Source organism: Thamnophis elegans, chromosome 16 (genome assembly GCF_009769535.1).
Source record: "Thamnophis elegans isolate rThaEle1 chromosome 16, rThaEle1.pri, whole genome shotgun sequence".
NCBI classification, from domain to species: domain Eukaryota; kingdom Metazoa; phylum Chordata; class Lepidosauria; order Squamata; family Colubridae; genus Thamnophis; species Thamnophis elegans.
The window spans coordinates 39,084,546-39,112,373 of record NC_045556.1 but is presented as its reverse complement, the minus strand read 5'-3'; the positions used below and the strand labels follow the sequence as shown (position 1 = coordinate 39,112,373).

The 27,828-nt window shown below is 47.5% G+C and overlaps 1 protein-coding gene across 15 annotated transcripts in view; it reads left to right on the top strand.

Moving 5' to 3' along the window:
• Nucleotides 1-27,828, top strand: part of FNBP1 (formin binding protein 1) — a 66,745-nt gene that overhangs the window by 2,321 nt on the left and 36,596 nt on the right. For all 15 annotated transcript variants that reach the window (XM_032233457.1, XM_032233456.1, XM_032233453.1 and 12 more), the window contains exons 2-6: nucleotides 13,660-13,775; nucleotides 15,139-15,195; nucleotides 16,175-16,322; nucleotides 20,309-20,371; nucleotides 21,652-21,756. In XM_032233457.1, coding sequence (XP_032089348.1) covers nucleotides 13,660-13,775; nucleotides 15,139-15,195; nucleotides 16,175-16,322; nucleotides 20,309-20,371; nucleotides 21,652-21,756 — 489 coding nt within the window. The remainder of the gene's footprint in view (nucleotides 1-13,659; nucleotides 13,776-15,138; nucleotides 15,196-16,174; nucleotides 16,323-20,308; nucleotides 20,372-21,651; nucleotides 21,757-27,828) is intronic.

Sequence of the window (27,828 nt, the reverse complement as noted above, 5' to 3'; positions counted from 1 at the left end):
AGGACTAGGGGAGACATGATAGAAGTCTTCCGATATCTCAGGGGTTGCCCCAAAGAAGAGGGAGTCAAGCTATTCTCCAAGGCACCTGAGGGCAGGACAAGAAGCAATGGGTGGAAACTAATCAAGGAGAGAAGCAACTTAGAACTAAGGAGGAATTTCCTGACAGTGAGAACAATGAATCAGTGGAACAGAAGTTGCCTCCGGAGGTTGTGAATGCTCCAACACTGAAAGTTTTGAAGAAGATGTTGGGTAGCCATTTGTCTGAAGTGGTGTAGGGTTTCCTGCCTAGGCAGGGGGTTGGGCTAGAAGACCTCCAAGGTCCCTTCCAACTCTGTTATTCTATATTCTACTTAATCGAATGAACTGAGTAGCTGGGGAAAAAAAATACAAAGAGTGAAAACTAACCAAGATAAGTAAGGATGTTGTGTGAATGCTGCCGGTTTTTAACTGGCCCTAATTGAAGGCGTTGGTCGAAGGCAGCTTTTCTTTCTCTGAAATACGTATTCGCTGGCAAATTGGACACAAGAGCAAAAGCATTTTAAGGAAGAAGGACATTCGCCATGAAAGAGGCTCCTCTTTTGGTTTCCTGTTTCTGTTTAACTCACATGTTCACTGGGGAAGTGCGCGGGGGGGACGGGGACACACACATCAAAACAAGAATGAGAACAAACCACTTTTTAGTTGTGATCAATTAAGGAAAGGGGAATTGGACCGGGGGAGGGGGGGGTGACACCTGCGTATTTCATCCACTGGATTTTCTTGGCTCTTGGTAACTGTCAGAAGATTGGAAAGGAAAGGGGACTGCAGGGGGGCTGGACTAGAAGACCTCCAAGGTCCTCTCCAACTCTCCTAATCTGTTACTGTGGATTTGGGGGGGGAGGAAGCCCCCATATTTTGGCCTCAAATATGAAATAAGACCAGTCACCAGCTGGATCTATAAATCTCATTAAGCCATGTTTACTATGAACATAGTGGCCTATTTTGCTCATACCGATAGGCCACAATTAGTGGCTTATAAAACAAGGTTCAAAACCAAATTTGCTTTGGATTAAAGAGTATATATGACAATTCAGCCTCAGGAGTTCTGCTTTGCTCGTCTCGGGGCACAAACCCAGCTGATGTGAGGTTTGGTTAACAACTCTGTGGTTTAGTGTAACAAGTTGTTGTGGCCAGTGCCAGTGGCCAGGGAAGCTGGCGGCAGATTCGGACAGTGAGGAGGTTGGGGAGGAAGATGGGCCAGTCCTGGAGTCCGGGGAAGGCTCTGTGTCGGAGGTGAGGGCTCTGTGTCGGAGGCAGAGAGGGGGCCAGGGCCGTCTGACAGTTATCAGCTGCCTTCAGAGTCAGACCTCAGTGAGGCAGAGGAACAGCTGGAGCCTGTTCCCAGTGTGCGCATGTGCAGAGTGGCCAGACGAAGGGAGCAGCTAAAGAAGAGGGGTCGACTTGGGAGTAAGGCCACAGGTGGATGGTGAATGGCCCCTCCCAGAGGGAATAAAAGAGGAGCAAAAGGGGAGTGGAGTTTGCAGGAGACAATTAGTTCGCTTCATTGGTTTGTGACTCTTCAAGATTCCTTGCCAAGTTCTGCAGATTATATGCCTGGCAGCTCTCCAAGCCAGAGAAGGTCCGTGACCGTAAATCCTCCCTTGAAAGACTTTGCTGGAGGCGAAGGAGCAGAATTCACAGGAAATTAATAAAAGGGTTTTTTTGTTAGCACCAGGAGTTGGCTTCAGGCTCTCGGGAAGCCTCCGTCAGAACACCTGTTCAGTGTCGTCCAAATGTAAAATGAGACTCCAGGTGCCAAGGTTTTTTAGAGAGGTCCAGATTTCCTTGTCCAGGGCCAACCAACTCTTGGCTGAAGAGGGACACAACGTGTAATGCGCTTGGCGCATTTCCAACTTCGAGGCGAGGTTGCCTGCAATAATCAAGACCTCGAAGGCTGTTATAGAAACCGAAAGGATCGGAAAATTGCTGAATGGTTGCACAAGCCTGTCGGACTTGGGTTTTTGTTCACGGCGCTTGCGAAGGTCGGACGGCTCATCATTCGAGCAAAGAGCTAATCACACAGTTGACTCTCTCGGAAGGAAAAGCCGAATAAGAGAAGCCGGACTGGGGATGATGGTAGCGTATGACTGCTGGTTGCTGAGGGAATTGATGCGTGGAACGGATGGTCTGGGTTAGCTTGCTACTCAAAATAGCAGGGAGTTGTGGAGCCCAGGTTGCCCAGTGGTTAGAGGGCGGAATTGCAGGCCGACTCTGCCAATTGCCAGCAGTTCAATTCTGACCGGCTCGAGGTTGACTCGGCCTTCCATCTTTCCGAGGTCGGTAAAATGACGACCCAGATTGTTGGGGGGGGGGGCAAAAGGCTGACTCTGTCGACCACTTAGAGAGGGCTACGAAGCCGTGCAGATAGTCCTTGACATACGGCCACAATGGAGGCTGAAACTTTGGTTGCTAAGTGAGGCATTTGTTCAGTGAGTCCTGTCCCATTTGACAACATTTCTCGCCAGAGTTGCTAAGGGAATCATTGAAGCTGTTGAGCGAGTAACGTGGTTGTTTAGTGGATCATTGATTCTGCTTGCTGGGAGGTCGCAAAAGGGGATCACTGGGACATTGCGACCGTCATAAGTATGAGTCAGTTGCCAAGTGCCTGAACTTTGGTCAGGGGGCTATGGGGATACTGTGATGGTCGTAAGTGTAAGAAATGGTCCTAAGTCCCTTTTTTCAGTGCCGTTGTAACTTTGAACTGTTGTAAGTCGACTACCAACATATAAGTCTACGTGCTATTGCTAGTCCCCGATTTACGACCACATTCGGGACCTGTCTCTAAGCGAGTCAACCCCGATTTTATCACCTTTTTGTCGCAGTGGTGAAGTGAGCTTGGCTTTCGTTATTGACCTTGCTTGTTGGAAGCTGGCTGGGAAGGTTGCTACTCCATCACCCATAAGGCACAAGGGAAGAGGGTTGTTGAAAAAGCTGCTTTTGGGGGCTCTTTGGAAAGGCAGCAGAGGGGGGAGGGGCATCCAATGTTCCCGGAAAAAGACCCACATCTCAAAAGCCTCCCCAGCATGGATGGGAGCCTGTGAGGGCAGCTATGGGGGGGGGGGGCAGCTAGAGTTATTTCCTCATTTAGAAGATTGATATGGCCGCTCACTTCCTCACTCATCCTCCCTCCCTCCCTCTCTCCCTTCTTCTTTGCCCGAGCTCACTATCTTTCAATCCCTCCTTCCCTCCTTTCTTCCTCCTCCTTTTCTTCCTTCCTTCCCTCTCTCCTTCTTTCCTCCTCCTTACCTTCCTTCCCTCATTCCCATTTCCTTCCTCCTTTCCTCCCTCCCTCCCATCCTTCTTCTTTGCCTGACTTCACTAACTTTCAATCCTTCCTTCCCTCTCTCCTTTCTTCCTCCTCCTCCTTTCCCTTCCTTCCCTCCCTCATTTGCCTGATTTCACTATCTTTCAATCCTTCCTTCCTCCTTTCCTTCCTCTTCCTCCTTTCCTTCCCTCCTTTCTTCCTCCTCCTTTTCTTCCTTCCTTCTCTCTCTCCTTTCTTCCTCCTCCTTACCTTCCTTCCCTCATTCCCATTGCCTCCTTTCTTCCCTCCCTCCTTCCATTCTTCTTTGCCTGACTTCACTATCTCTCAATCCTTCCTTCCCTCCCTCCTTTCCTCCTCCTCCTCCTCCTTTCCTTCCTCCCTTCTTCCCTCCCTCCTTCCCTTCTTCTTTGCCTGATTTCACTATCTTTCAATCCTTCCTTCCTTCCTCTTCCTCCGAAGGAAGTGGCCCTTGGGTAGCTGAGAGCAGCCTTTGGCTCCCTGTCTATCTGCTTTGGCCCCCCACCTTGACTCTCAGCAGAGAAATCCCACGTTCTGTTTTTTTTGGGAAATAAACCACCGGCCTCTTGTTCTAATGAGAGACTTCTGAGTAACTTGTGGCTGCCGTGTGTGGATTTGTGGTTATGGAAGGCAGCCTTTTCCCCAGTTGGTTTTGGAAGGGCTGAGGGCTGGCGTGGAGCTTAATCTTTAATTTTCTACAACTGCAAGAGAAGGGCTGGGATTCCCTCTTCGCTACCATGAAATGCTTACAATTTGGAACTGCAAATCCCACCATGTGGGGTTCAACCAGGGTTTGGCTGCTAAGTCGCCCTTGGTTGAGACTAGAGCAGTGTTTCTCAACCTTGGCGACTTTAAGTCCTGTGGACTTCAACTCCCAGAATCCCCCAGCCAGCACAGCTGGCTGGGGAATTCTGGGAGTTGAAGTCCACAGGACTTAAAGTCGCCAAGGTTGAGAAACACTGGACTAGAACATCCGTCAATCAAGTTATCAGGTTAAAAACCTTCATCACTGGGAGGTCGTAAAAGGGGGCATCACGTGACCCCCCCTGGGAACACTGCAGCCGTCATAAATACGAGTCCCTTGCCAGCGGTTCAAATTTTGATCATGTATTACCCTGAGGATGCTGCAATGGTCGTAAAGTGTGAAAAATCGACATTTTTCAGTGCTGCTTTAATTTTGAATGGTCAGTAAATCAATGGTTGTAAGTTGAGGGCTATTTTTGCGGTCCGACGGCGGAGCTGGCAGCAGAGTCGGACAGTGAGGAGGTTGGGGAGGAACCTGGGCCAGTCCTGGGGGGCTGAGGGAAGCTCAGACAAGGGCTCTGCGTGGGAGGCAGACAGGGAGCTAGACAGCAGTGGGGCAGAGGAACAGCTGGAGCCTCTTCCCAGTGTGCGCATGCGCAGAGCTGCCAGAAGACAAGGACAACTAAGAAATCAGGGTGAACATGGGAGTAAGGCCACAGGTGGATGATGAACAGAGGAAACAAAGGAGGGGCGAATGGGGAGGGGGCTTTTGCAGGAAACAATTCGTTCCTTCGGTCGTTTCAAGAGGGGAAAGTTCTGTTTGTGACTGTAAGAGACTCTGGGCCAAGCGTTGCCTTGCCCTGCGGTTGGAAACTGGTTATCTGGCAGCTCTCCAAGCGAGATAAGGTTCGTGTGGATAAACATTCCTTTGAAAAGACTGTTTTACTAAGCCTTGCTGACTGGGAATGAAAGGAATCCACAGTCGTGTAAATGAAAGGGGTTTTGCCAAGAACAAGACTCCGCTTCATGCTTTCTAAGGAAGGTTCTGGGTGAGAACAGCTGTCTGTATCTGCCCCCTACCCCTTCAGCACAAATCTCCACCCCACCCACCCACCCTTATTCAAAAGTCTCACTGCTTAATAGAGTAATCCATTAATTGTCCCATCCGGAAAATCCATTTATTATTTCCCTACTGATTGATTGCTAGGATACATCTATTATACCTGCAGGGGTTTTTTTCGGCACTTTATTTATAAACCGGTATCTGATAAAAATGCCAAACTTCATATCCAATTGTCTCGTGATGAGCATGAAATCCATAAATATAGATTTGAAGAGGCAAAAGCTTTGGGACGTAAACTGTTATTACCCAGCAATTATATTCAATCTTCTTTGGGCACCAATAAATCATAAAATCTGTGTGTGTGTGTGTGTGTGTGTGTGTGTGTTTGAGTGAGTTTGTAATTGAGAATTTTATTATTTTCCAATTAAATCCTGTTGCATTTTCAAGCAAACTCTTGTTTCCTCGTAACCCATTTGGAGATTCTGAGCTATTTTTTTTCTTTTAAATAAAATCATCCTGTATCCTTTTTCAGGTGACAAAGCAAAGAATTAATTCAATTATAATTTTAAATTGAATTTATAGGGTCCCATTCTATGTATATAGGTAGCCCTGGACTTACAATCACAAAGGGTCCCCAAATTCCCAAAATTGACCTCCAAAATGGTGATCACATCAAGGAAGGAGGGAATCAGCTTATTTTCCAAAGCATCAGAAGGCAAGACAAGAAGAAAAACAACAATGGATGGTAAATAATCGAGGAGAGAAGCAATCTGGAATGAAGGAGAAACTTCCTAACAGTGAGGACAATGAGCCAGTGGAATTCCTTGCCACCAGAAGTTGTGGATGCTCCATCACTGGAGGTTTTCAAGAAGAGGCAGGACAACCCTTTCTCTGGAATGGTAGAGGGTCTCCTGCTTGAGCAGGGGGTTGGACTGGAAGACCTCTAAGGTCCCTTCCAGCTCTATTCTGATTAATTGATTGATTTGGGTCTCCTGCTTGAGCAGGGGGTTGGACTGGAAGACCTCTGAGGCCCTTCCAGCTCTATTCTGATTAATTGATTGATTTGGGTCTCCTGCTTGAGCAGGGGGTTGGACTGGAAGACCTCTGAGGCCCTTCCAGCTCTATTCTGATTAATTGATTGATTTGGGTCTCCTGCTTGAGCAGGGGGTTGGACTGGAAGACCTCTGAGGCCCTTCCAGCTCTATCACAATTAGCTGAATTATAAAAATCTTATGCTAGTCATGAGTGCTGCATTTGCAGAAGCCGTGACATGCATTTTAACCCACCCTCCTGACTCAACTTCCTCTGAAAAAAATCCCTCTTCTTCCTCTGAATTTTGTCAAGCACTTTTATGCATTTCAGCATTTCAAGCATTTCCGAGTTGTGTTTCTGTCAAATTGATTTAGGCCAGTTCTGGATTTGGGTCCCTCCCAAGGACCCGGGAGAATCAAACCTTGTTGTTGGATTGTGTCAAAGCTATCATGCCAGGATGTAAGCTGTGCCGGGGGACCTGGGGCCAGCCACTTTCTCTCAGCCCTCGGAAGGAAGCAATGCCAAATGCCACTTCTGGAAAAGCTGGCCAGGAAAACGGCAGGGGCTTGTCCAGGCGGCCTCTGAGCATCAGACGCGACTGAACAGAAGCAGAATAAATAAATAAAGTAAAATAAGGAGGATGTTGAGACGTGACAATGGTTAACCACTGCAGAAGCCCAGAGCACTTAAAATCGTATTTTAGCATCGCAGAAAGCAAACATCCTTGATGGGGTTTTGGGCATCGTTTTTATTTTTTTTCCCCATGATGCCTTTTTATTACAATATTGGTCCTTGTTTTATGCAGAAAAGGAGAAGTTGTGGCTGCTCCATCCATGGAGGGTTTCCAGAAGAGAAATTTCCCAGATGAATGGGATAGGGTCTCCTGCTTGAGCAAGGGGCTGGACTAGAAGATCTCCAAGGTCCCTTCCGGCTCTTGTTCGCATGATTGCGAGAACAATTAGCCAGTGGAACAGCTTGCCCCAAGAAGTTGTGGGTGCCCCAACACTCTTTTCCAGAAGAGTCTGGGTAGCCAGTTGTGTGGAATGGGATAGGGTCTCCTGCTTGAGCAGGGGGCTGGACTAGAAGACCTCCGAGGTCCCTTCCAATTCTGTTATTCTGGTCTTTGGTTGTTGTTGTTGGTTTTTTTGCACTCAAGGGGAATTAATTTACCTCTTTTCTTTTCTTACAACGGGGAGAAGAGGGTTGTTGGTTTGTGTTTGGGGCCCTGGATTTCCCCGGGGGGCAGGAGGGCGAAATGTGAAGCTGTGTAGGCTTGTGTGTGTGTGTGTGTAAGAGAGCGAAATGAGGCTGCGAAATAAACCAGGCGGAGAGGAAGAAACTGAGAAACAAAAGGAGGAGAGAATGGACAGAAAGATCCCACCCGGGGGCCAAGAAGACGCTTCCTCTGTTTTCAGTATTCTACACAAAGGGACGAGATAGGCTGTGCAACCAACGGGAGGGCCTTAGGTAACACGCACCAGGTACAAGGACCCATCATTCTCGCATCCCCATCTTCCACAGCCTTGCAAATGTTGTACAACTGCCGTGTACAATGAGTGGGAGTTTCTAGATCTCATGAGTTCCCAGTCCTAGGGCATGCCTTGGTCACTCTGAGCTACAGGAAGAAATCTGTGCCACTTTTGGAATTTTAAAATAAAGCTCAAAAAAAGAAAAACCCCTCCGCATGCTTGTTTTATTTGAATAATTTATGCCGTTTGCAAAGTGCTCCCTATTTTGTCAGAATAGATGCTGTTGCAGAATTTCAAAAGAGAGCAGCTCTCACACAATCTCGGGCGGATATGCTGATACAATTTTCTCCCGGCCACGAAAATACTTTATTTTTTTTGCCCTGTGGATCTCATCTCTAGTTATGCTTGAGGTTCTGTTCAAGAATGCCAGGAACAAAGGAGGCTTCTGTGCTTAAATCCTCCGCTGGAAGAAAATATGAGCGGCTTTGTGAAAATAAAACCAAAACACAGCTTTTTTTTGTTTTGTTTTGAAAATCAGTTCCAACTGGATAGATGCATATTTTAGCAGGAGTCTCGCAGGAGTTAATGCAGTGTTTCTCAACCTTGGCAACTTGAAGATGTCTGGACTTCAACTCCCAGAATTCCCCAGCCAGCATTCGCTGGCTGGGGAATTCTGGGACTTGAAGTCCAGACATCTTCAAGTTGCTAAGGTTGAGAAACACTGAGTTAATGCTTTTAAAGCCCTGGGTTGATTTCTCTCCCACCCCCTCCCCAACTCTGCTTCTGTTGCTAAGTGAGACATGTGTCTTCGGTGAGTTTTGCCCCGTTTTATGACTGTCCTTGCCACGTTTGTTGAGTGAATCCCTTTGCTGGGAGGAGCCACAGTGGCGAGATCCTTTTGGACTTTTCCAGAGCGAGTTGTTGGGCCGTGTGAAAAATGTGCCCTGTTACGGATTTCTCCTTCCCAGGCTGGATTTCGGCTGGAGATCTAATTGGCGTTTCCTGAGAAATAGTCTTCCTGGATAAAAATTCCTGCCATTAGCGCTATGAAGTGAGGGTGCAAATGACCTAACTCCTTCGGAAGGCAGGACTGCAAACACAATGGATTTAATGGATGTGAAGTCCCAGTAAATTATTCATTTGCTTGCCTAAACAAGGGCCGCCTTCTTGCTTTCGGTGCCTCGGCGTTCTTCGCAAATATTTTCCCTTTCTCTCTTTTTTTTTTCTTCTTCACCCACTTCTGTACATTCACGGACGTCTGAAGGGGAAGTTTGTTCACTTGGATGTTGCCTAGAAGTTTTTTAAATTTTCTTTAAAGAAAGAAAAGTGCACGAGGGGGGATGGAGAGTTAGGGTGAGCAGTTTTCTTAGATGGAAACATCCGGAGGTATTTTGAAATTATGTGAGTAATTTGACAGAATCCTTTTTTTGGTTTAATGGGATTTGTTTCTGTTATCACTGCTTATGCATCAGTATTTCTTTGAAGGGAGGTCATGCTGGGAGTCGATGGCCCAGTGGCTAAGATGCTGAGCTTGTCGATCAGAAAGGTCAGCAGTTTGGTGGTTCAAATCCCTAGTGCCACATAACGGAGTGAGCTCCCGTTACTTGTTCCAGCTTCTGCCAACCTAACAGGAAAAAATGCACCCACAGTACTCCTTCCTTCTTCTTCCTCCTCGTCCTTTTCTTCCACCTCCTCCTTTTCTTCTTCTTCCTCTTCCTCTTCTCCTCCTCCTCTCCACAAACTCTACTCCCTTCTAGTACTGATGATGTTACCTACTTGGGTCATGAAACATCTGCAAGGAAACCACCTAGCTCAGACAGGACCAGGGACCCCACAGTCTCTTTCCCTCTCCTCCTCCTCCTCCTCCTCCTCCTCCTCCTCCTCTCCACACCCCCCATACTCTTCTAGCACTTATGATATTCTCTGCAAGGAAAGAACCAAGCTCAAGGACCGCAGTGTGGAAATGCCTTAAAATCGCGTTTTTCAATCAAAGCCCCATCACGTGAGGCTCTGGATTTATTCAGCTGGCAGAAAACAAGGTTGAAATATCCACCTTACATTTTACCCAACTCCAATGGCAGGTGGGGGTTTTTGGGGGGTGGGGGAAAGTGCAGAAAGTTTAGCATGGTTCTTATTTCCTCTCCAGCTCTGCAATGTTTCTAGAACACCGGATGATGGTTCGAGTCGTTGGCCAATCTGTGACCGAGGGGGGGGGGGGGGAAATGCAGCTGAATCATAAGCGCAGTTGATGCGTTCTAGCAAATTGGGATGCACCGTTAAAACACTTCCGGGGGTGAAGAGAGGAAGTTATGTGGTTGAGAAGAGAGACATTAAAAAAAAAACCCTGCTTCTGGAGGCTCAAAAAAAAATGCATGTTTTTTTCCATCCATTTGAAGGAGTTGGAAGTAGCCCTCGACATTCAATCACCAGCAGATTTTCAGTCGTTAAGCAATGAGGATGTTAAGTGAATCACACCTGATGTTATAATCAGTTGGCCGCTAGGTTGATTTAAAAAAAGCATTCAATTAAAAACATGCATGCAATTTGTTGTTGTTAATTTGCATAGTTGTATCCAACCCATCGCGACCCCATGAACCACGTTCCTCCAGGACTCCCTGTCCTCTGCCATCCTCTGGAGCCCATTTAAGCTCACATCGGCTGCTTCGGTGACTCCATCCAGCCACCTCCTTCTCTGCCATCCTCTTCTCCTTCTTCTGCCCTCCATCGTTCCCAGCACGAGGCTCTTCTCCAGGGAGTCCTTCTTCCTTCTCATTAGGTGGCCAAAGTCTCTCTTCAGGATCTGGCCTTCTAAAGAGCAGTCGGGGTGGATCTCCTCTAGGACTGACCGGTTGGATGGCCTTGCAGTCCAAGGGACTCAATGCAGGAGTCTTCTTCTCCAGCACCAGAGTTCAAAGGCCTCCGTTCTTTGGCCCTCAGCCTTCTTTATCATCCAACCTTCACAGCCATCCATTGCAGTCCTTCCTTCTCATTAGTATTTGAGTTTCCTCTTCAGGATCTGACCTTCTAAAGAGCACTCTCTTTAGAAACCTCAAACAGATTCCAATAAAAAAAAATGTGTGATCCTCCAGCCAACAGATGCTGAAAAGTGATTCTCATGTTTTCTTATTCAGTGTCACAAGGTCCCTTTTGATTATGTGGGTTGCCTTTGCAACGTTCAATCTCCACAATTGTGTGTTTGTAAACTCCCCTCTGGGCAAGGACCCGCCTTCCGTTCCTTTGGGGGATCATAAGTTCAACCTTATTCCCAGCTTCTTTCCACCGTGCAGGAAAGCAAAACGTGCACACACATCTGTCTCCACTTCAATTGCAGATTTCCACCCCCTCCCCCATCACAAAAGAAGGTGTGAGTGTGTTAGCTAAGTGCAAAAGTGCACCTCCCGTGATGTGGTGCTGTAGCCCATTTAAGGGTCTGTTTGAGCCACTCGGTTTAAAAATAGAATATTCCTCTCTGAAACCTCAGCCTGGACTCTAGAAGTCTTCTCATCAAAAGCAACTTTAATTTTTGGGGCGCCTTCCTAGGGTGTAAATTTATCTATACATTCACTCACAAGGGGCGGAAAAGCCGTCTCCTTTGCAAGAGCAGAACCGAGTACCGCAACTCACTTGTGTTATTTGTCGGTAAATGTTTCTTTCGGTTTCTTGTGGCTCAGTTTCAGATCTCCTCTTTTGTGCTCTCTGGATGAGTTCCAGGAGAAAAGCAAGTCCCCCCCTCTCCCCCCCTCCTGAAAAGCAGTGGGAACAATCAGTCACTCATCGTACAGGCGGTTCTTGACTTATAACCATTTGTTTAGTGACGAAGTTACAACGTCACTGAAGAAAAGGCACTTTTTTTTACCCAACCCCATCACGGTATTTCCAAAGTCACGTGACCAAAATTCATGCACGCTTGGCAACTGGCATGGACTTACGACGCTTCCGGTGTCCTGGGCTCATGTGGTGGACAAAATCGATGGGAAAACCAGATTCACTTTGCAACCAAGTTCCTAACTTAATGACTGCAGCGATTCGCTTAACGAGGGTGGCAAGAAAGGTGGTAAAATGGGTCCCAAAGTCCCTCGGCAGCCCTCTTGCTTAGCAGGGGGAATTTGGGGCTCGGTTTTGCTCTATGTGTACATGCTTCAAAAGGGACGCAGTGGCTTAGTGGCTAAGACGCTCAGCTGGTTGGTCAGAAAGGTGATCGGCAATTTGGCGGTTCGAATCCCTAGTGCCGCATAAGGGAGTGAGCTCCCATGACTCGTCCCGGCTTCTGCCAACCTAGCAGTTCAAAAGCAGGTAAAAATGCAAGTAGAAAAATAGGAACCACCTTTGGTGGGAAGGGAGCAGCGTTCCGTGCGCCTTCGGGCGTTGAATCATGCCGGCCATAGGACCACGGAGACGTCTTCGGACAGTGCTGGCTCTTTGGCTTTGAAACGGAGATGAGCAGCGCCCCCTAGAGTCGGGAATGACTGGCACAGATGTGCGAGGGGAACCTTTACCCTATGCATGCTTGCAATCTGCCTCCGGTACCTGCAACCCTGTGCCTGCAGAGCCCTGAGCGACAACCCCGAGGCGGGTGGGCTTGCTGCTATGCACAAAAGATGTGGCATCTTTTCAGCCCCAATAGGAAGCTTCTGTGGGGGGGAGGGGGGGAGAGGGACCCCCTGGCTCAGAGTCACCTTCTGCCCTCAACGTTGCCAGCCCTGCAGCTGAGTGCAGACTGGCACGGCTCCTTCCACAAAGCTCCGCTGGCGGAGGGGCCTGATTGGCAGAAGAGGCCGTGGGCTTCCTCGAATCAAATCGCGGTTAGAAATGGAACAGCCAGGCGAGCGATGCTCCATTGGCGGAGAAGACCCCCCCCCCCCCCGTACACACACACACCCTCCGTAGGCATGCTGGCTCTGTTGCTATGGCAGCAGCCGAAAACTGCCCCTTCGGTCTGTTTCACAGGGGGGTCCTTGCAATTTGCTGGAAGGAGCTCACCAGACTCGGAACAGCTGCTGGGTGGGATTTTGTGACTTCAATTCCAAATCTTGGGGGGCGGGGGGGGCTTTGCTTATTTTACATTCCTCCAATCATCCTTCACCGTTGAGGATGCCCCGGTGGGTCGCGGTCCCAGGAAGCCCGCAGCATCCTGCCTTTCCTTTCGGTGCCGTTGGATATTTCGCACTTGAGGCTTAAGCCGTTTGCCTGGGCACACCTGTGTGTGGCTGATTGGAGAAACCAGGGTTGACTCAATGGCAAGTATGACTTCGAGGCGGGAGATCCGTCCAATGGAGTGGATGCCCTGGGAGTCCGGGGAGTGGTGAGGGGCTTTGGAAAGGATGCGGGGAGTGGGTGGGAGGTGTTAAACCTCACAGAATTATTGGTATTGGTATTGGTATTTTATTATTTGTATGCCGCCCTTCTCCGGGAGGACTCAGGGCGGCGAACAATTCAAAGGGGAAAAAAAGGGGGAACATAAAAGACAAAATACAAATAATAAAAGTCGACAACAATCGCACAACCATACATGTCGAGAGGCGAGGGAACTCATCACCCCCAGGCCTGCCGGCAAAGCCAGGTTTTGGCTTTTATTATTATTATTATTTCGCTCACTTCAGATCCCGGCGGTATGAAAAAAGTTGTCAAAGTTGCGGTGCAGGAATGGCAACCTTTCAACTTGACTTCAGCCCCTGGTGCTTGAAGTGGTCTGGAAGGGACCCTAAAGGGTCATCTATCCCAAACCTCAGCAATGTGGAGAGAACTGAATTAAGCCTTTCATAAAAGGGGGCTCCCCAATCTCTACCCTTTGGGCCAATCACCAGGAGACAGTGAGTTCTAGTCCTGTCTTACACATGAAAGCCGCCTGGGTGGTGAGTTCTAGTCCTGCCTTAGGGCATGAAAGCCTCCTGGGTGACTTTGGGCCAATCGCCAGGAGACAACGGTGGCCAATTAAACATTTTTCTCTCTCTTTTCTCCCTGAGCAAGGGGTTGGACTAGAAGACCTCCAAGGTCCCTTTCCAACTTTGCCACTCTGTCTTCCTCTACAGGATCAATTTGACACCCTCGAAAAACACACCCAATGGGGAATCGACATTCTAGAAAAATACATCAAATTCGTCAAGGATCGGACGGAGATCGAAATCAATTATGCAAAGCAGCTTAGGTGAGTCCGAAGCACGTAATTCTTGTAGGATTTACCTGCATTTGCCAAGTATTCTGAACCAGGTTTGAGGGAAGGGATTTATGGATTTAAAGCTACCTAAACGGGCAAAGTTTATTTTGATATTTTTTGTTACCGTTTCTGAGTTTCAGATTTAAGGTTTTCTAGACAAATCATAGAGGGACATGGTGGCTCACTGGCGAAAATGCTGAGCTTGTTGATCAGAAAGGTCGGCAGTTCGAATCCCTAGCGCCGTGTAATGGAGTGAGCTCCCGTGACTTGTCCCAGCTTCTGTCAACTTAGCAGTTCGAAAGCACATTAAAAAATGCAAGTAGGAAAATAGAAACCACCTTTGGTGGAAAGATAACAGCATTCCGTGAGCCTTCGGTGTTGAGTCATGCCAGCCACATGACCACAGAGACGTCTTCCGACAGCGCTGGCTCTTGGGCTTTGGAACAGAGATGACCACCATCGCCCCCTAGAGTCGGGAACGACTGGCACATATGTGCGAGGGGAATCTTTACCTTTTAAACTGGGCAAAGCTTTTTTTTTTGGTTACCGTTTCTGAGTTTCAGATTTAGAGTTTACTAGACAAAGCATGTTTTTTTTTCGTAGATGTTTTGGCCCCCGACTCCTGCAAATCCAAAGACCCCTCTTGCTGGCTGGCTGTTTTCTATCAGAAGTCCTGTTTATTTATGTGCCCTTCAACTTCTCCCATCTCCTGCAAGTTTCCATGATTGTAACTCCTAAATAGGAATGGATTTCTTCCTTCATTGCCATTATAATTTGCTTTATGCATTATTTTATCCCCAACTTGGCCCATTCCATTTTCAGCATAGTTTATGGCTGATACAAAAATAAAACTACCTTCAGGTGTCTGATTGAAGTCTCAAATGTTTCATCGTTAGGAAGACACGCTGATGGTCTCATTGGACAAGCAACTTCACCCGAGTTCCAAATTTAGCAGCCTGCACCCTCGGATAGAAATCCGTTTCTCTTTATTTTGGGAACAAAATGAAGTTTTTTCCTTGGAAAAAGCACAAGAGAGGCTGGGGTGACAAATTAATCGTAGTTTTCAGTTGCTTGTGCCGCCAATTCAAGGTCTTTAGGCTGTCCTCGTCTTTACGACCGTGCCTGAGCCCAGAATTACAGTCGTAAAGCCGTGCTATTTTGGGAAGTTTGCAACTGCTTATTTTCTGTTTGCCGGGGGAATATTCTTATCTTAAATGGCCGCAAAACCGACCCAGCTGATTGAACAACTGATCTTCTGTTTGAAGAAGAAAAGAAAAAGTTTGCTAAGTTATTTACTGATATTTATTCATTTATTCATTTATTCCCTTCTCTCTCTTTCCACTTTTATTTTTAGGAACCTCGCAAAGAAATACCAGCCCAAAAAGAATTCCAAAGAAGAGGATGAATACATGTAGGTTTTCAACCAAAGCGTCACCTGCAAATATATATATATATATATATTGATGCGGTGGCTCAGTGGCTAAGACGCTGAGCCTGTCGATCGGAAAAGGTCGAATCCCTAGCGCTGCGTAACGGAGGGAGCTCCCGTGACTTGTCCCAGCCTCTGCCAACCTAGCAGTTGAAAAACACATTAAAAATGCAAGTAGAAAAATAGGAACCACCTTTGGTGGGACTACAGAGACATCTTCGGACAGCGCTGGCTCTTTGGCTTTGGAACAGAGATGAGTACCGCCCCCTAGAGTCAGGAATGACTGGCACAGATGTGCCAGGGAAACTTTACCATATCTCTCTATCTATCTATCTATCTATCTATCTATCTATCTATCTATCTATCTATCTATCTATCTATCTATCTATCTCTATATCTATCTACCTACCTACCTACCTACCTACCTACCTACCTACCTACCTACCTACCTACCTACCTACCTACCTACCTACCTACATACATACATACATACATACATACATACATACATACATACATATATATATATATATATATATATATATGTAGGAAGGTCCTCAAAGCTTGATAAGACTTTCTGATTAGTGATTTTGGTACTGAAGGAAAATGTTTGGGAAGCTCTGGTTTAACACATGTTTGCATTTAACAGGCGCCAAGGGGCTGGACTAGAAGACCTCTGGGGCCCCTCCCAGCTTTAGGATTCTCTATGTTCTACATCAGTGTTTCTCAACCTTGGCAACTTGAAGATGTCCGGACTTCAACTCCCAGAATTCCCTAGCCAGCATTCGCTGGCTGGGGAATTCTGGGAGTTGAAGTCCGGACATCTTCAAGTTGCCAAGGTTGAGAAACACTGTTCTACATGCTGTCTAGGAATGATGGGACGAGCCCAACCTCCCGAAAAGTAAAATGATTTTTAAAAAGTGTTTTTGCGTTTCAATTTTCTTTTTCGGGCTCCTTTTAGGTATTCATCTTGTCAAGCTTTCCTGGCAACTTTGAACGAAATGAACGATTACGCCGGTCAGCACGAAGTCATTTCCGAGAACATGACTTCCCAAATCACCACCGAGTTAGCCCGTTACGTACAAGAACTCAAGCAGGAAAGGAAATCGGTAAGGATGGTTTTTTTCCCCCCATTAAACTTTCTGATTTCTTTGCAATGGGCGGATGGATGGAACGAACTGAACAGAGAGGAAACCCTGGGCTGGTCAGGGATGGATAGAGGGATGGAAGGGAGGAAGGAAGGGAGGACTTTATGGACTAGTAACTTGACATAGAAACATTGCAGGGCTCCTTATGGCCGTACAGTCATTGTATTTCTTGACAAGAGCATCTAAACACCTCCTGAGCCAGCAAAGGAAGAAAAGCAGGTGGCTCCTCTCGGGACTTTTAATTCCCCATCGGGTGTTTCTGCCAACATCAGCGCCCTCCTGTTTCCTTGGCACAAAGCATAAATTGCACGCCGAGGGCTCCCCCTCAGGGCACAGATCCTCGGTGTGATGATCTCTTTTGCAAGGACGCAGAGAAAGAAACGAACGCTTTCAAGACTGGCGAAGAGCAAAGTCCGACTTGCAAACGTACAATTAACTTTGGCTGGAAAAGGGGAGTCTGAGCTCTGGGTTTTCATCTGAATTGATATGTCGGGGCGGCACAGACTGACTTACACGGGGCAGGAAAAACCCGAAGAGGCAGAGAGAGATCATTAAAAAAAGCCAACTTTGATTTGAGGTTTTTTTTCTGCTTAGCCAGGACAAAAATAATCTCTCTTTTTCCTCTCTCGTTTTTGAGGTCTCCGAAAACGCAGCCGGCTGCGTTTGCAGAGACCCACGTGGGTGGGTGGCTGGGTGGCTGGGTCGCTGGACGGGTGGGCAATTTTCACACTGCCCAAGGGCTGGGCGTTTTGTTTTTAATCCCAGCCCAAAATTAGCTGGAGATTCCTGACATTTCGGCAGCCGAGAGCAGGATGTTGACGTAGAGAGAGAGAGACGAAAGAAATTGGCCTGTCTGGATGCTAACAAAAGGCTCTGAGAAGAGAAGGGAAGGGAGCAGAGATTGTTAGCCTCCTCAATGGTTCCCTCTGTCTGTGCCTCGTCCTCCTTTCCCATTGCTACGGGGAGTCCTCGGTTTACAACCAGCCAAACGTTCCAAGTAACGACAGACCTTAAAAAGAGAGTTGTGACTCAGGTGACCTGACGAACGCAAATTGAATGGTACTCCTCAGCTTGTGGCCACAAGGCGGTCATTAAGTGAGCCGCACCGACTGGACATCCCTTGTGCCATTTTAAGTGGATCACGTGGCCATTAAGCGAATCTAGCTCCCCCCCGTTGACTTTGCTTGTCGTGACCACAGGATTCGGCAACCCATCGTCAATACGTGCCGGTTGCTAAGCGCCCAATGACATGACCGTGAGGGGTACATTGGGACGGTCGTAGGCACGAGGAGTGGTCCTCAGTCACTTCTTTCAGCGTCATTGTAACCTCGAACAGTCGCTAAATGAGTGGGGATCACGTGACCCCCGTGGCAGCCATGAGAAATGCATGCTGAATTTTGGTCACGTGACTGCGGGGACATTGTGACGGTCGTAGCCACGAGGATTGGCCCTCAGACGCTTTTCTCAGTGCCGTTGCAATTTTGAACAGCGGTCGCAATTCAAGGGTACAGAAAATGGACGGCTCAGAATAACTGACAGGCCCTCTTGTCATAATATTCTCCGTGATGAGATTCTAAGGAATTGGTCTTTGGTGCCGATGCTCTCAGTGTACATCGAAAGGCAAGATACATTCCTCAAGAAGCATAAGGTACAGCTATTATGAGCCCAGGTGGCGCAGTGGTTAGGGTGCAGTACTGCAGGCCACTTCAGCTGACTGTTATCTGCAGTTCGGCGGTTCAAATCTCACCGGCTCAAGGTTGACTCAGCCTTCCATCCTTCCGGGGTGGGTGAAATGAGGACCCGGATTGTTGTTGGGGCCAATATATGCTGACTCTGTAAACCGCTTAGAGAGGGCTGAAAGCCCCATGAAGCGGTATATAAGTCTAACTGCTATTGCTATTGCTACTTAATGATAGTTATAGGGTACAAATAAGCAATTGGGAAACAATATCAACTTTGTAAAGATACAAGCAACATGGTTGCAAGTGGAAAGAGACAGATACTAGGAAAGAGTTAGGTACTAGGAAGGAAGAGAACCAATTAGATCTCATAGATTGGGCCTCCTCCGAATTCCATCGGCCAGCCAGTGCCGGCTGGCAACTACAAGGAGGAGGGCCTTCTCAGTAGTAGCCCCGACCCTTTGGAACGAGCTCCCCGTGGAGATTTGTACCCTCACCACCGTCCAGGCCTTCCGCACAGCCCTTAAGAACTGGCTAGCCCGTCAGGCCTGGGGACAAGGATAGCCGCCCCTCCCGAATGATGAATGAATGTTGCTTATTACTTTTATTATATGTGTCTACGTCATTGTTTGTATTCCCCTTCCTGATTTTATGTGATCCGCCCTGAGTCCCCTCAGGGAAAAGGGCGGCCTACAAATGTTAATAAACATTCCAAACATTCCAGAGAAGAATAGTAATACAGTCTTAGTAGATAATTTGACAGTGGTGCGGGAATTATTTGTTTAACAGAGTGATGGCTTTTGGGGTGGGGGGAATTGTCCTTGTGTCTAGTTGTTCTGGTGTGCAGGGCCCTATAGTGTTGTTTTGAGGGCAGGAGTTGAAACAATTCATGTCCAGGATGCGAGGGGTGTCTAGATATTTTCACCGCCCTCTTTTTGATTCGGGCCGTGTCCAGGTCCTCCATGGAAGGAAGGTTGGCAGCCATTGATTTTTCTCCAGTTCTGATTCTCCTCTGAAGTCCGTGTCTGCCTTGATGGGTTCCACAGCCCAACCAGACCGTTATGGAGGGTGCAGAGGACAGACTCAATCCTTCCTCCGTGGAACTGGATCAGCAGCTGGTTGAGTGTTGAGTTGCTGCCCGCTCTGAAGAGTTAGCAACCACAACGAGCCTCTTCCCTGTGCAGCCCCTTGGCTGATGGGGCTTTGTGGTTAAAGCAAAGAATGTGGTTGTCCCATCGCCAGCATCTCCGGAAGCTTTGTGAGGAGCACCTGACAGTTTGGGAGAAGGACGGTCTCCTCAGGTGACCCACAGTGTTTCTCCCCAGCCTTCTTCAGAAGATACAACTTCACCCTTCAACCAAAGGGTGAAGCGCCTTCTCTGGCCGGATGCCCAGAAGATTCATTAAGGGTTGTTCTCCTGTCTGGATGGCGCTCTGGTGCTGCACGTTCGGTGGCGTGAAGGGCGTTGCGCTCAAAATAGAACGGCCAACGATGCGGTTGACTGAAGGGAGACAGTAGCGGGCAGGAGAGGTCTTTCACTCACTCGGTGTAGCTGGAGAAGATGGGAGCTGTGGTCAGATTCAATGGGGCAGGTCTTCTTGTGACCCGCCAGCAGCCAGAGGAGCTGGCAGCAGAGTCGGCCAGTGAGGAGGTTGGGGAGGGAGATGGGTCAGTCCTGGAGTCTGGTTGGGGAAGACTCTGGGGAGGGCTCTATGTCGGAGGCAGAGAGGAGGGCAGAGCCATATGCCAGTTACCAGCTGCCTTCGGAGTCAGACATCAGTGAGGCAGAAGAACAGCTGGAGCCTGTTCCCAGTGTGCCCATGCGCAGAGTGGCCAGACGAAGGGAGCAGCTAAAGAACAGGGGTCGACTTGGGAGGAAGGCCACAGGGGGATGGTGAATGGCCCCTCCCCAGAGGAAATAAAAGGGGAGCGAAAGGGGAGTGGAGTTTGCAGGAGACAATTAGTTCCCTTCATTGGTTCGTGACTCTCCGCAGCTCCTTGCCAAGTTCTGCAGATTTTATGCCTGGCAGCTCTCCAAGCCAGATAAGGTCTGTGACTGTAAATCCTCCCTCGAAAGACTCTGCTGGAGGTGAACGAGCAGAATCCATAGTAATAAAAAGGGGTTTTTGTCGGGATCAGGAGTTTCCTTCTTGGGAAGCCTCAGTCAGAAAACAAATTCCAATCATAAAAATGGCAATAAATTTGCCTCTTTTGACCCAAGTCTGCCTTTGATTAAAAAAATAAGATCTTGTGAATTCTTCCTTCCAGCATTTTCACGACGGACGGAAAGCGCAGCAACACATAGAAACCTGTTGGAAACAGCTGGAATCGGTAAGTGCGTCTGTGACTCCGTTCTATGTTAGGTTTAACATTTCTGGGCTGTTTGTAAAAGTCTTCCTGCTAACTAAAGGATGTTGGTTTGCTCCACGCACCAATGACTTCTGGAGTAAAAGCCATCCACATATTAGGGATCACAGCTGGGACCTGCAACTTGGTCATTAAGCAAAGCGGTTGCTAAATGAAACCCTGAGGGTGCTTACAGGTCTGACTTCCGCCTTCCTTGGCTTTACAGACCGACGAAGATTGTAATTATTATCTATTTTATTGATTGATTAATGTTTTTAAATTTTCTTTTGGAACGCGGTGGCTCAGTGGCTAAGACGCTGAGCTTGTCAATCAGAAAGATCGACACTTTGGTGGTTTGAATCCCTAGCGCCGCCTAACTGAGTGAGCTCCCGTGACTTGTCCCAGCTTCTGCCAACCTAGCAGTTCGAAAGCACATAATAAAATGCAAGTAGAGAAATAGGAACCACCTTTGGTGGGAAGGTAACAGCGTCCTGTGAGCCTTCGGCATTGAGTCATGCCGGCCACATGACCACGGAGACGTCTTCGGACAGCGCTGGCTCTTCGGCTTTGAAGCGGAGATGAGCACCATCGCCCCCTAGAGTCAGGAACGACTGGCACAGATGTGCGAGGGGAACCTTTACCTTTACCTAATCTTTTTTTTAAATAGTATGATCCAATCTCCCTTTAAAGAGGACTGTGGGTCCCTTATTATAGGTTATTAAAAAAAACCACAATAAAAATATGAAAACTAGGCATATTGAAATATTAAAATTATCCCCAAAAAACCACAATTAAGAGATGGACGGCATGAGGTTTGGTTGTAAAGTGGCTTTGTCATCCCTGCCGTAACTGTCGCTAAATGAGGCAGCTGCTGAAGGAGGACGACCCATAAAATCATTGTTGGAACCAATCAATCAGAATAGAGCTGGAAGGGACCTTGGAGGTCTTCTAGTCCAGCCCCCTGCTCATGCAGGAGACCCTATCCCATTCCAGACAAATGACTGTCCATTGTCTGCTTAAAAACTTCCATTGATGGAGCACCCACATCTGGTTAATTGTTCTGGTAGGAAGCTTCTCCTTAATTCCCGGTTGCTTCTTCCTCTGATTAGTTTCCATCCGTTGTTTCTTGCCTTGCCTTCTGGTGCTTTGGAAAGCAGGTCGACCCCCCGCTCATCTTTGGGGAAGCCCCTGCTGTCATGTCCCCCTCTAGTCCTTCTTCTCTGCGCTTCCACAGGACTTGCTAACTCTCCTCCTTCCCTCCTCAGAGCAAGCGGCGTTTTGAACGGGATTGCAAAGAAGCCGACCGAGCGCAACAGTACTTTGAGAAGATGGATGCGGACCTCAACGTCACGAAAGCAGATGTGGAAAAGGTAAGGAGGTTTGTGTGTGTGTGTGTGTGTGTGTGTGTGTGTGTGTGTGAGAGAGAGAGAGAGAGAGAGAGAGAGAGGCACGAAAAGAGAGAAACGTATTTTGCTCAATTTCGGTCCCAGAACAACAGAGTCGGAAGGGACCTTGGAGGTCATCTAGTCCAACCCCCTGCTTGAGTAAGAGATTGTCTACAGTACGGTTCCAGACAAACGGGTGTCCAGCCTATTCTTGAAAACCTCTTATGGTCCTTTTGCAACTCACAGTTACTGCTCACCCTTAACGGTTGCCGAGGAAAGTGGTTGTTAAGTCAGCCGGGCCCCATTTCACAACCTTTTTTTTTTTGGTTAAGCAAATCAGGACAGCTGTTAAGTGAATCACACAGTCGTTGAGCGAATCCGCCCACCCCCCCCCCCGTCTTTGCTCATTGGAAGCCTCGTGGGAGCCTCCCTTGCCTTGGCACCCGTCAATTCTGGACATTCGCCTCCACGCCATCCGTGCCCGGGGTGCACATGACACGTGGCTGGCCCCAGAGGACACCGTGCGTGTGTGTGTGGTTTTGTGAAGTGTGTTAAGTCTTAAGTCCCTTCCTTTGTGTGGCTGGGGACATGTGATACGAAGCTTATGTAATTGTGGTGCAGAATAGCACATTGTTTATTTACAGGGCTACGGCTGGTGCCCTCTCTCTCTCTCTCTTCTCTGTCTTTTTTCTCTCTCTCTCTTTTTCTCCCTCTTTCTTCCCTTTCACCCTCCCTTTTCTTTCTCTCTCTCTCTATTCTCTTTCTCTCTTTCCCTTTCTCTCTTCCCCCTTCTTTCTCTCTTTCTTTTATTTCTCTCTCCATTCTCTCTCCTTTCTCTCTCTCTCTTCCTCCTCTTCTCTCTCTTCTCTCTCTTTTATTTCTCTCTCTCTCTCTTCTCTTTCTCCCTCTCTCTTCCCTTTCATCCTCCCTTTTCTTTCTCTCTCTCTCTTCTTTTTCACTCTTTCCCTTTCTGTCTCTCTTCCCTTCTTTCTCTCTCTCTTTTATTTCTCTCTCCATTCTCTCTCCTTTCTCTCTCTCTTCCTCCTCTTCTCTCTCTTCTCTCTCTTTTATTTATCTCTCTCTCTCTTCTCTTTCTTCCTCTCTCTTCCCTTTCACCCTCCCTTTTCTTTCTCTCTCTCTATTCTCTTTCCCTCTTTCCCTCTTCCCCCTTCTTTTTCTCTCTTTTATTTCTCTCTCCATTCTCTCTCCTTTCTTTCTCTCTCTTCCTCCTCTTCTCTCTCTCTCTTCTCTCTCCTTTTTCTGTCTGTTCCCTCCTTCTCTCTCTCTTCTCTCTTTTATTTCTCTCTCTCTCTCTTCTCTTTCTCCCTCTCTTCCCTTTCACCCTCCCTTTTCTTTCTCTCTCTCTCTATTCTTTTTCACTCTTTCCCTTTCTGTCTCTCTTCCCCCTTCTTTCTCTCTCTCTTTTATTTCTCTCTCCATTCTCTCTCCTTTCTCTCTCTCTCTTCCTCCTCTTCTCTCTCTCTCTTCTCTCTCCTTTTTCTGTCTCTGTTCCCTCCTTCTCTCTCTCTCTGTAGCTTAGCGCTAACTCAGCCTTCCTAGGATGACACAACCGAGTTGTTTTCAGCCTCCACCTTTTGTTAGCAGCCCCTGGATTTCTTGGCTGCCTCCTTCCTGTGGCAGGAGATTTCCCGGCCTCTGCAGGCAGCTCCCTTGGATTCGGCTTGAGTTGTAGGAAGCTAAAATACGCTGCGTCTCGGTGAGATGGGCAGGACGGGGCTAGTTAGCTCGGAGGGCCTTGATCGCTTCATCTTGCTTTCAGCAATCGGATCTCACCACCGCTTTCCGTCGCTAAGCAAGTTGGTTGCTAAGTGAGTCGCAGCCGATTTAATGCCCTTTTTTTGGCCACGGTTGTTAAGTGAATCACTGCAGTTGTCCAGTGAATCCTGTTAAGCGAATCCAGCTTCCGACAAGCAAAGTCAACGGTCGGAAGTGTGAAAGTCACTTTTTTTCAGCGCCGCCGTTGCAACTTTGAAGGGGCACTAAATGAATGTCGAGGGCTCCCAGTAGGAAGGACTGGAGATTTTGTGCATTTCGTGGTGGGCTTATTTTATAACACGATCCATTATTTCAAGTTCCCCTCTTCGAATGTTTGCCTTTCCCCAACCTGGTGAGGAAGCACAAACGTTGTGGGACGCGGGGGGAAATTGTGACGGGCTTGAAAAGTGAGCAGACTTTTTTTTAGCTCCGCCTTCGGTTCTTTTACCATTTGGGGGAAACCCATACAGGGAAGGGTGGACGCTCCCTCCCTTCTGCTGTTTTCCCTTTGGGTGGGTCTAGTTTAACTGAAATTAAAAGAAATGAAAAGAGGCTTGCTCCCGGGGAGGGAAGTGATGGCAAAGCTAGACGGCCTGCTAAATAGCAGAGACATCCCCCTGCCAACATGGGGGCCTCTAGTCACTCGCTCTCCTTAACGGCCCAGGCTCTCTCTTCTCCCTCCCATGGCATCACAAACAATTGCCGCTCTAGGACGCCGCACTCCCTCTCCTTAACGGGCCAGGCATTCCAGAGTTATGCTGGAACACACACACACACACACGCAGGCACGCACAACAGGGCTGTCTTCACCCCCACCCAGTATTTGTATCCAGAGGGTAAGCCATCTGTGTACCAAGTTTGGTACATATTTGTATATGCATATATTGCATATATATATATATATATATATATATATATATATATATATATATATATATATATATATATATATGTATGTATGTATGTATGTATATTACAGTGAGCGCATCTGGGGCAGAAAAGGTGGGGGTGGGCCAGAGTTTGAGGGCAGGGTCTGCGATCACAGCTCTGCCCCCATGGTTGGCGCCTCATTAGGGTTTCCTTTTGTGCTTTTCTCCTCCACTCATTAGCCCTGGGAGATAATTGCCCTGCATTCCATCCCTATGATAATATCTGGTAAAGCATTTTGGTGCTGAAGACGAGCTCCCTGGTGGCTGAACGATGGTGGAAAATATATTTTGTTTTACTTTCTGAACACTGCAAGGGAGATATTTCCTCCTTCTCTTTCTCCTCCTCTTCTATGTCCTTATTCTCTTCTTCCCCTTCTCCTGTTTATCTCTTCCTTCTCCTCCTCCTCTTACACCTTCTCCTTCTCTTCCTCCCCTTCTCCTATTTATTTATCTCTCCTCCTCCTTCTCTTTCTCCTTCTCTTCTATCTTCTTATTATCTTCCTCCCCTTCTCCTGTTTATTTATCTCTTCCTTCTTCTTCCTCTTCCTCTTCCTCCTTCTCCTCTTTATCTCCTCCTTCTCTTCTTCCCCTTCTCCTATTTATTTATCTCTTTATCTTCTTCTTTCTCTGTTTCCTATTTCTTTCCTTCCTTCCTCTCCACTTCCTCCTAGTCCTCCTCTTTCCAAGGCTGTTTTTAATCTGTACTGATGCTCCTTGCATAATAGGGACCAGTATCTTGTTTTTCACCCCAAACAAATGGGGGTTTATTTTGCACCCTTCAAAAGTGAGCACCCTTTTTGGGGGGGGGTTGATCTTTGTTGAGCTGTGAAAGTTCTAACTAATCCGAAAAAGTTCTAAAAGCAACTTGCGTTGTCTTGTGCTAGATTTCTCTTTGTGAGGTTTATTGTGCTAGTTTTCTACATGCAGGGATTTTTTTAAAAAAAAATAACTTACTTATCCCATTCTGTCTCTGAATATCTCAATGACACCCTTCAGAAACGGTGAATCCCAGGCACTCAGGACTGCACCACTCTGTTATTTTTCCTCTTGTTCCTGAAACTACCCCACTTCCTAACACGAGGTTCTCTTTTTTAAAATTATGTATTTGTTTAAATACTCCCAACTGGCCAAACGAGCCCCTAGGAGAGCCCCTTGATCTAAAGCCAGAGGCAAAACATATCCAGTTGCCGTATCAGGCAATCGCATCGGGTTTAAATAAATAAAAAAAGATGAATCATTCTTCTGAAGCCCAGCAAACTCCAGCCCCGGTGGGCGTGGGGAAGGGCGAATTAAGCTCCATGGAAAATACAGGGAAATTTATCCTCCTCCTGGGTGGTCCCTCCATTCACTCCCCTAGCACACCTCTCTACACAATTGCAAACACCACCCCCCAAATTCCATTTGGAAGCCCCACAAAGAGATGATTATCTTGAATTATCAATCAATCATCTTGAATCTCGAAGGTGGCTCAGTGGCTAAGACGCTGAGTTTGTTGATCAGAAAGGTTAGCAGTTCCGGGGTTCGAATCCCTAGCGCTGCGTAACGGAGTGAGCTCCCGTGACTTGTCCCAGCTTCTGCCAACCTAGCAGTTTGAAAGCACGTAAAAAATGCAAGTAGAAAAATAGGAACCACCTTTGGTGGGAAGGGAACAGTGTTCTGTGCACCTTCAGTGTTGAGTCATGCCGGCCACATGACCACGGAGACATCTTTGGACAGCGCTGGCTCTTCGGCTTTAAAATGGAGATGAGCATCGCCCCCTAGGGTCAGGAACGACTAGCACATATGATCGAGGGGAACCAACCATCTTGAATTATCACCTTGATTGTTTTTATGAAGAGCTGGGGGATGAAAGTATCTTGCTTTGATTAAAAAAAAGGGAGGGGTGCAGAGGAAATCTGGATGCAGAGCAAGACTCCTCTCGCCACCTTTATTGCATGCATCTCTGCCGTGTTCCTTTAGTGACGAGGTTGTGAAGTGAAGCTGGTTTCCCCGTTGATTTTGCTTGTCAGAAGGTGGCAAAAGGGGGAATCACGTGACCCCCCTGGGACTCTGCCACCGTCATAAATGTGAGTCCGTTGCCAAGCCTCTTAATTTTGATCGGGTGGCCATGCTGATTGGATGCTGCAATGGTTCTAAGTGGGAAAAGTGGCCACTTTTTTTCCCCCAGTGGTGGAATTTCAAATGGTGGCTGACTACGTTTGCAGTTAGCCAGGACTAAACATATCTGCCCTTTAACAGAGGGTTCTCTCTGAGTAGCCGTGGTTCTTCAGATATTCCAAATCTTGTGAATCTGATTAAAAAGGGGAATAATAGGAAAATGATGGAATGGAAGGAAGGAATGACAGATGGAGAGAAGCAACTTAGAATCAAGGAGAAATTTCCTGACAGGGAGAAAAATCAATCCATTCCCTCCAGAAGTTGTGGGTGCCCCAACACTGGAGGTTTTTAAGGACAATTGTTTGGATGAAATAGCATTTAGACTTATATACCACTTTCTCAGTGATTTTACAGCCCTCTCTAAGCGGTGTACAGAGTCAGCCTCTTGCCCCCAATAATCCGGGTCCTCATTTTACCCACCTCGGAAGGACCGAAGGCTGAGTCAACCTTGAGCCTAGTGGGATTCGAACTGCCAAATTGCAGGCAGCCGGCAGTCAGCTGAAGTAGGTTGCAGTAGTGCACTCTTGACCACTGTGCCACCCTGGTTTGGGTTTCCTGCTTGAGCAGGGGGTTGGACTAGAAGACCTCCAAGGTCCCTTCCCGCCTTAGGAGTCTACGAACCCCTTTGGAAAGATGTTCAAAAGTATTCAGAAAGGGAGCCCAGGTTGAACTCCCTGCACCGTCAAACATAGAGGAGCTGATCACACGGAACATTTCTGTATATATATAATGTCATAAAATGCTTTATGATAATGTTGGGGGTCTTAAAATGTTTTATGAAATTTGCCGAATTTGAATTCCACAGGAGATTTGGAATTTGGGTGGATTGGATCTGTCCGGAATGATATTGGGTCTCTCCTGCTTGAGCAGGGAGGGGGTTGGACTAGAAGACCTCTGAGGTCCCTTCCAACTCTGATATTCTGCATTCTACTTCCTGTATTCTGCATGAGTTAAAACAAGCCAAATTTTGGAACGGTTCAAACCCAGAATTGGCACCTAAGCGGTTCTCCATATGCAAAACAGCAAAACTAAATTGCGTTTTATCTCAGTGCCGTGTGTGTGTGTGTGTGTGTGAACTCCCTGATAAAATGCACCCGGGCGTGTGGTGTCATTTTTTTCAAATATCAGCCCTTCCCAGCCCTTCGATTGTATGATAATTTTGGGTGTCCCCGATGCTAGCAGAATTGAGACGTGA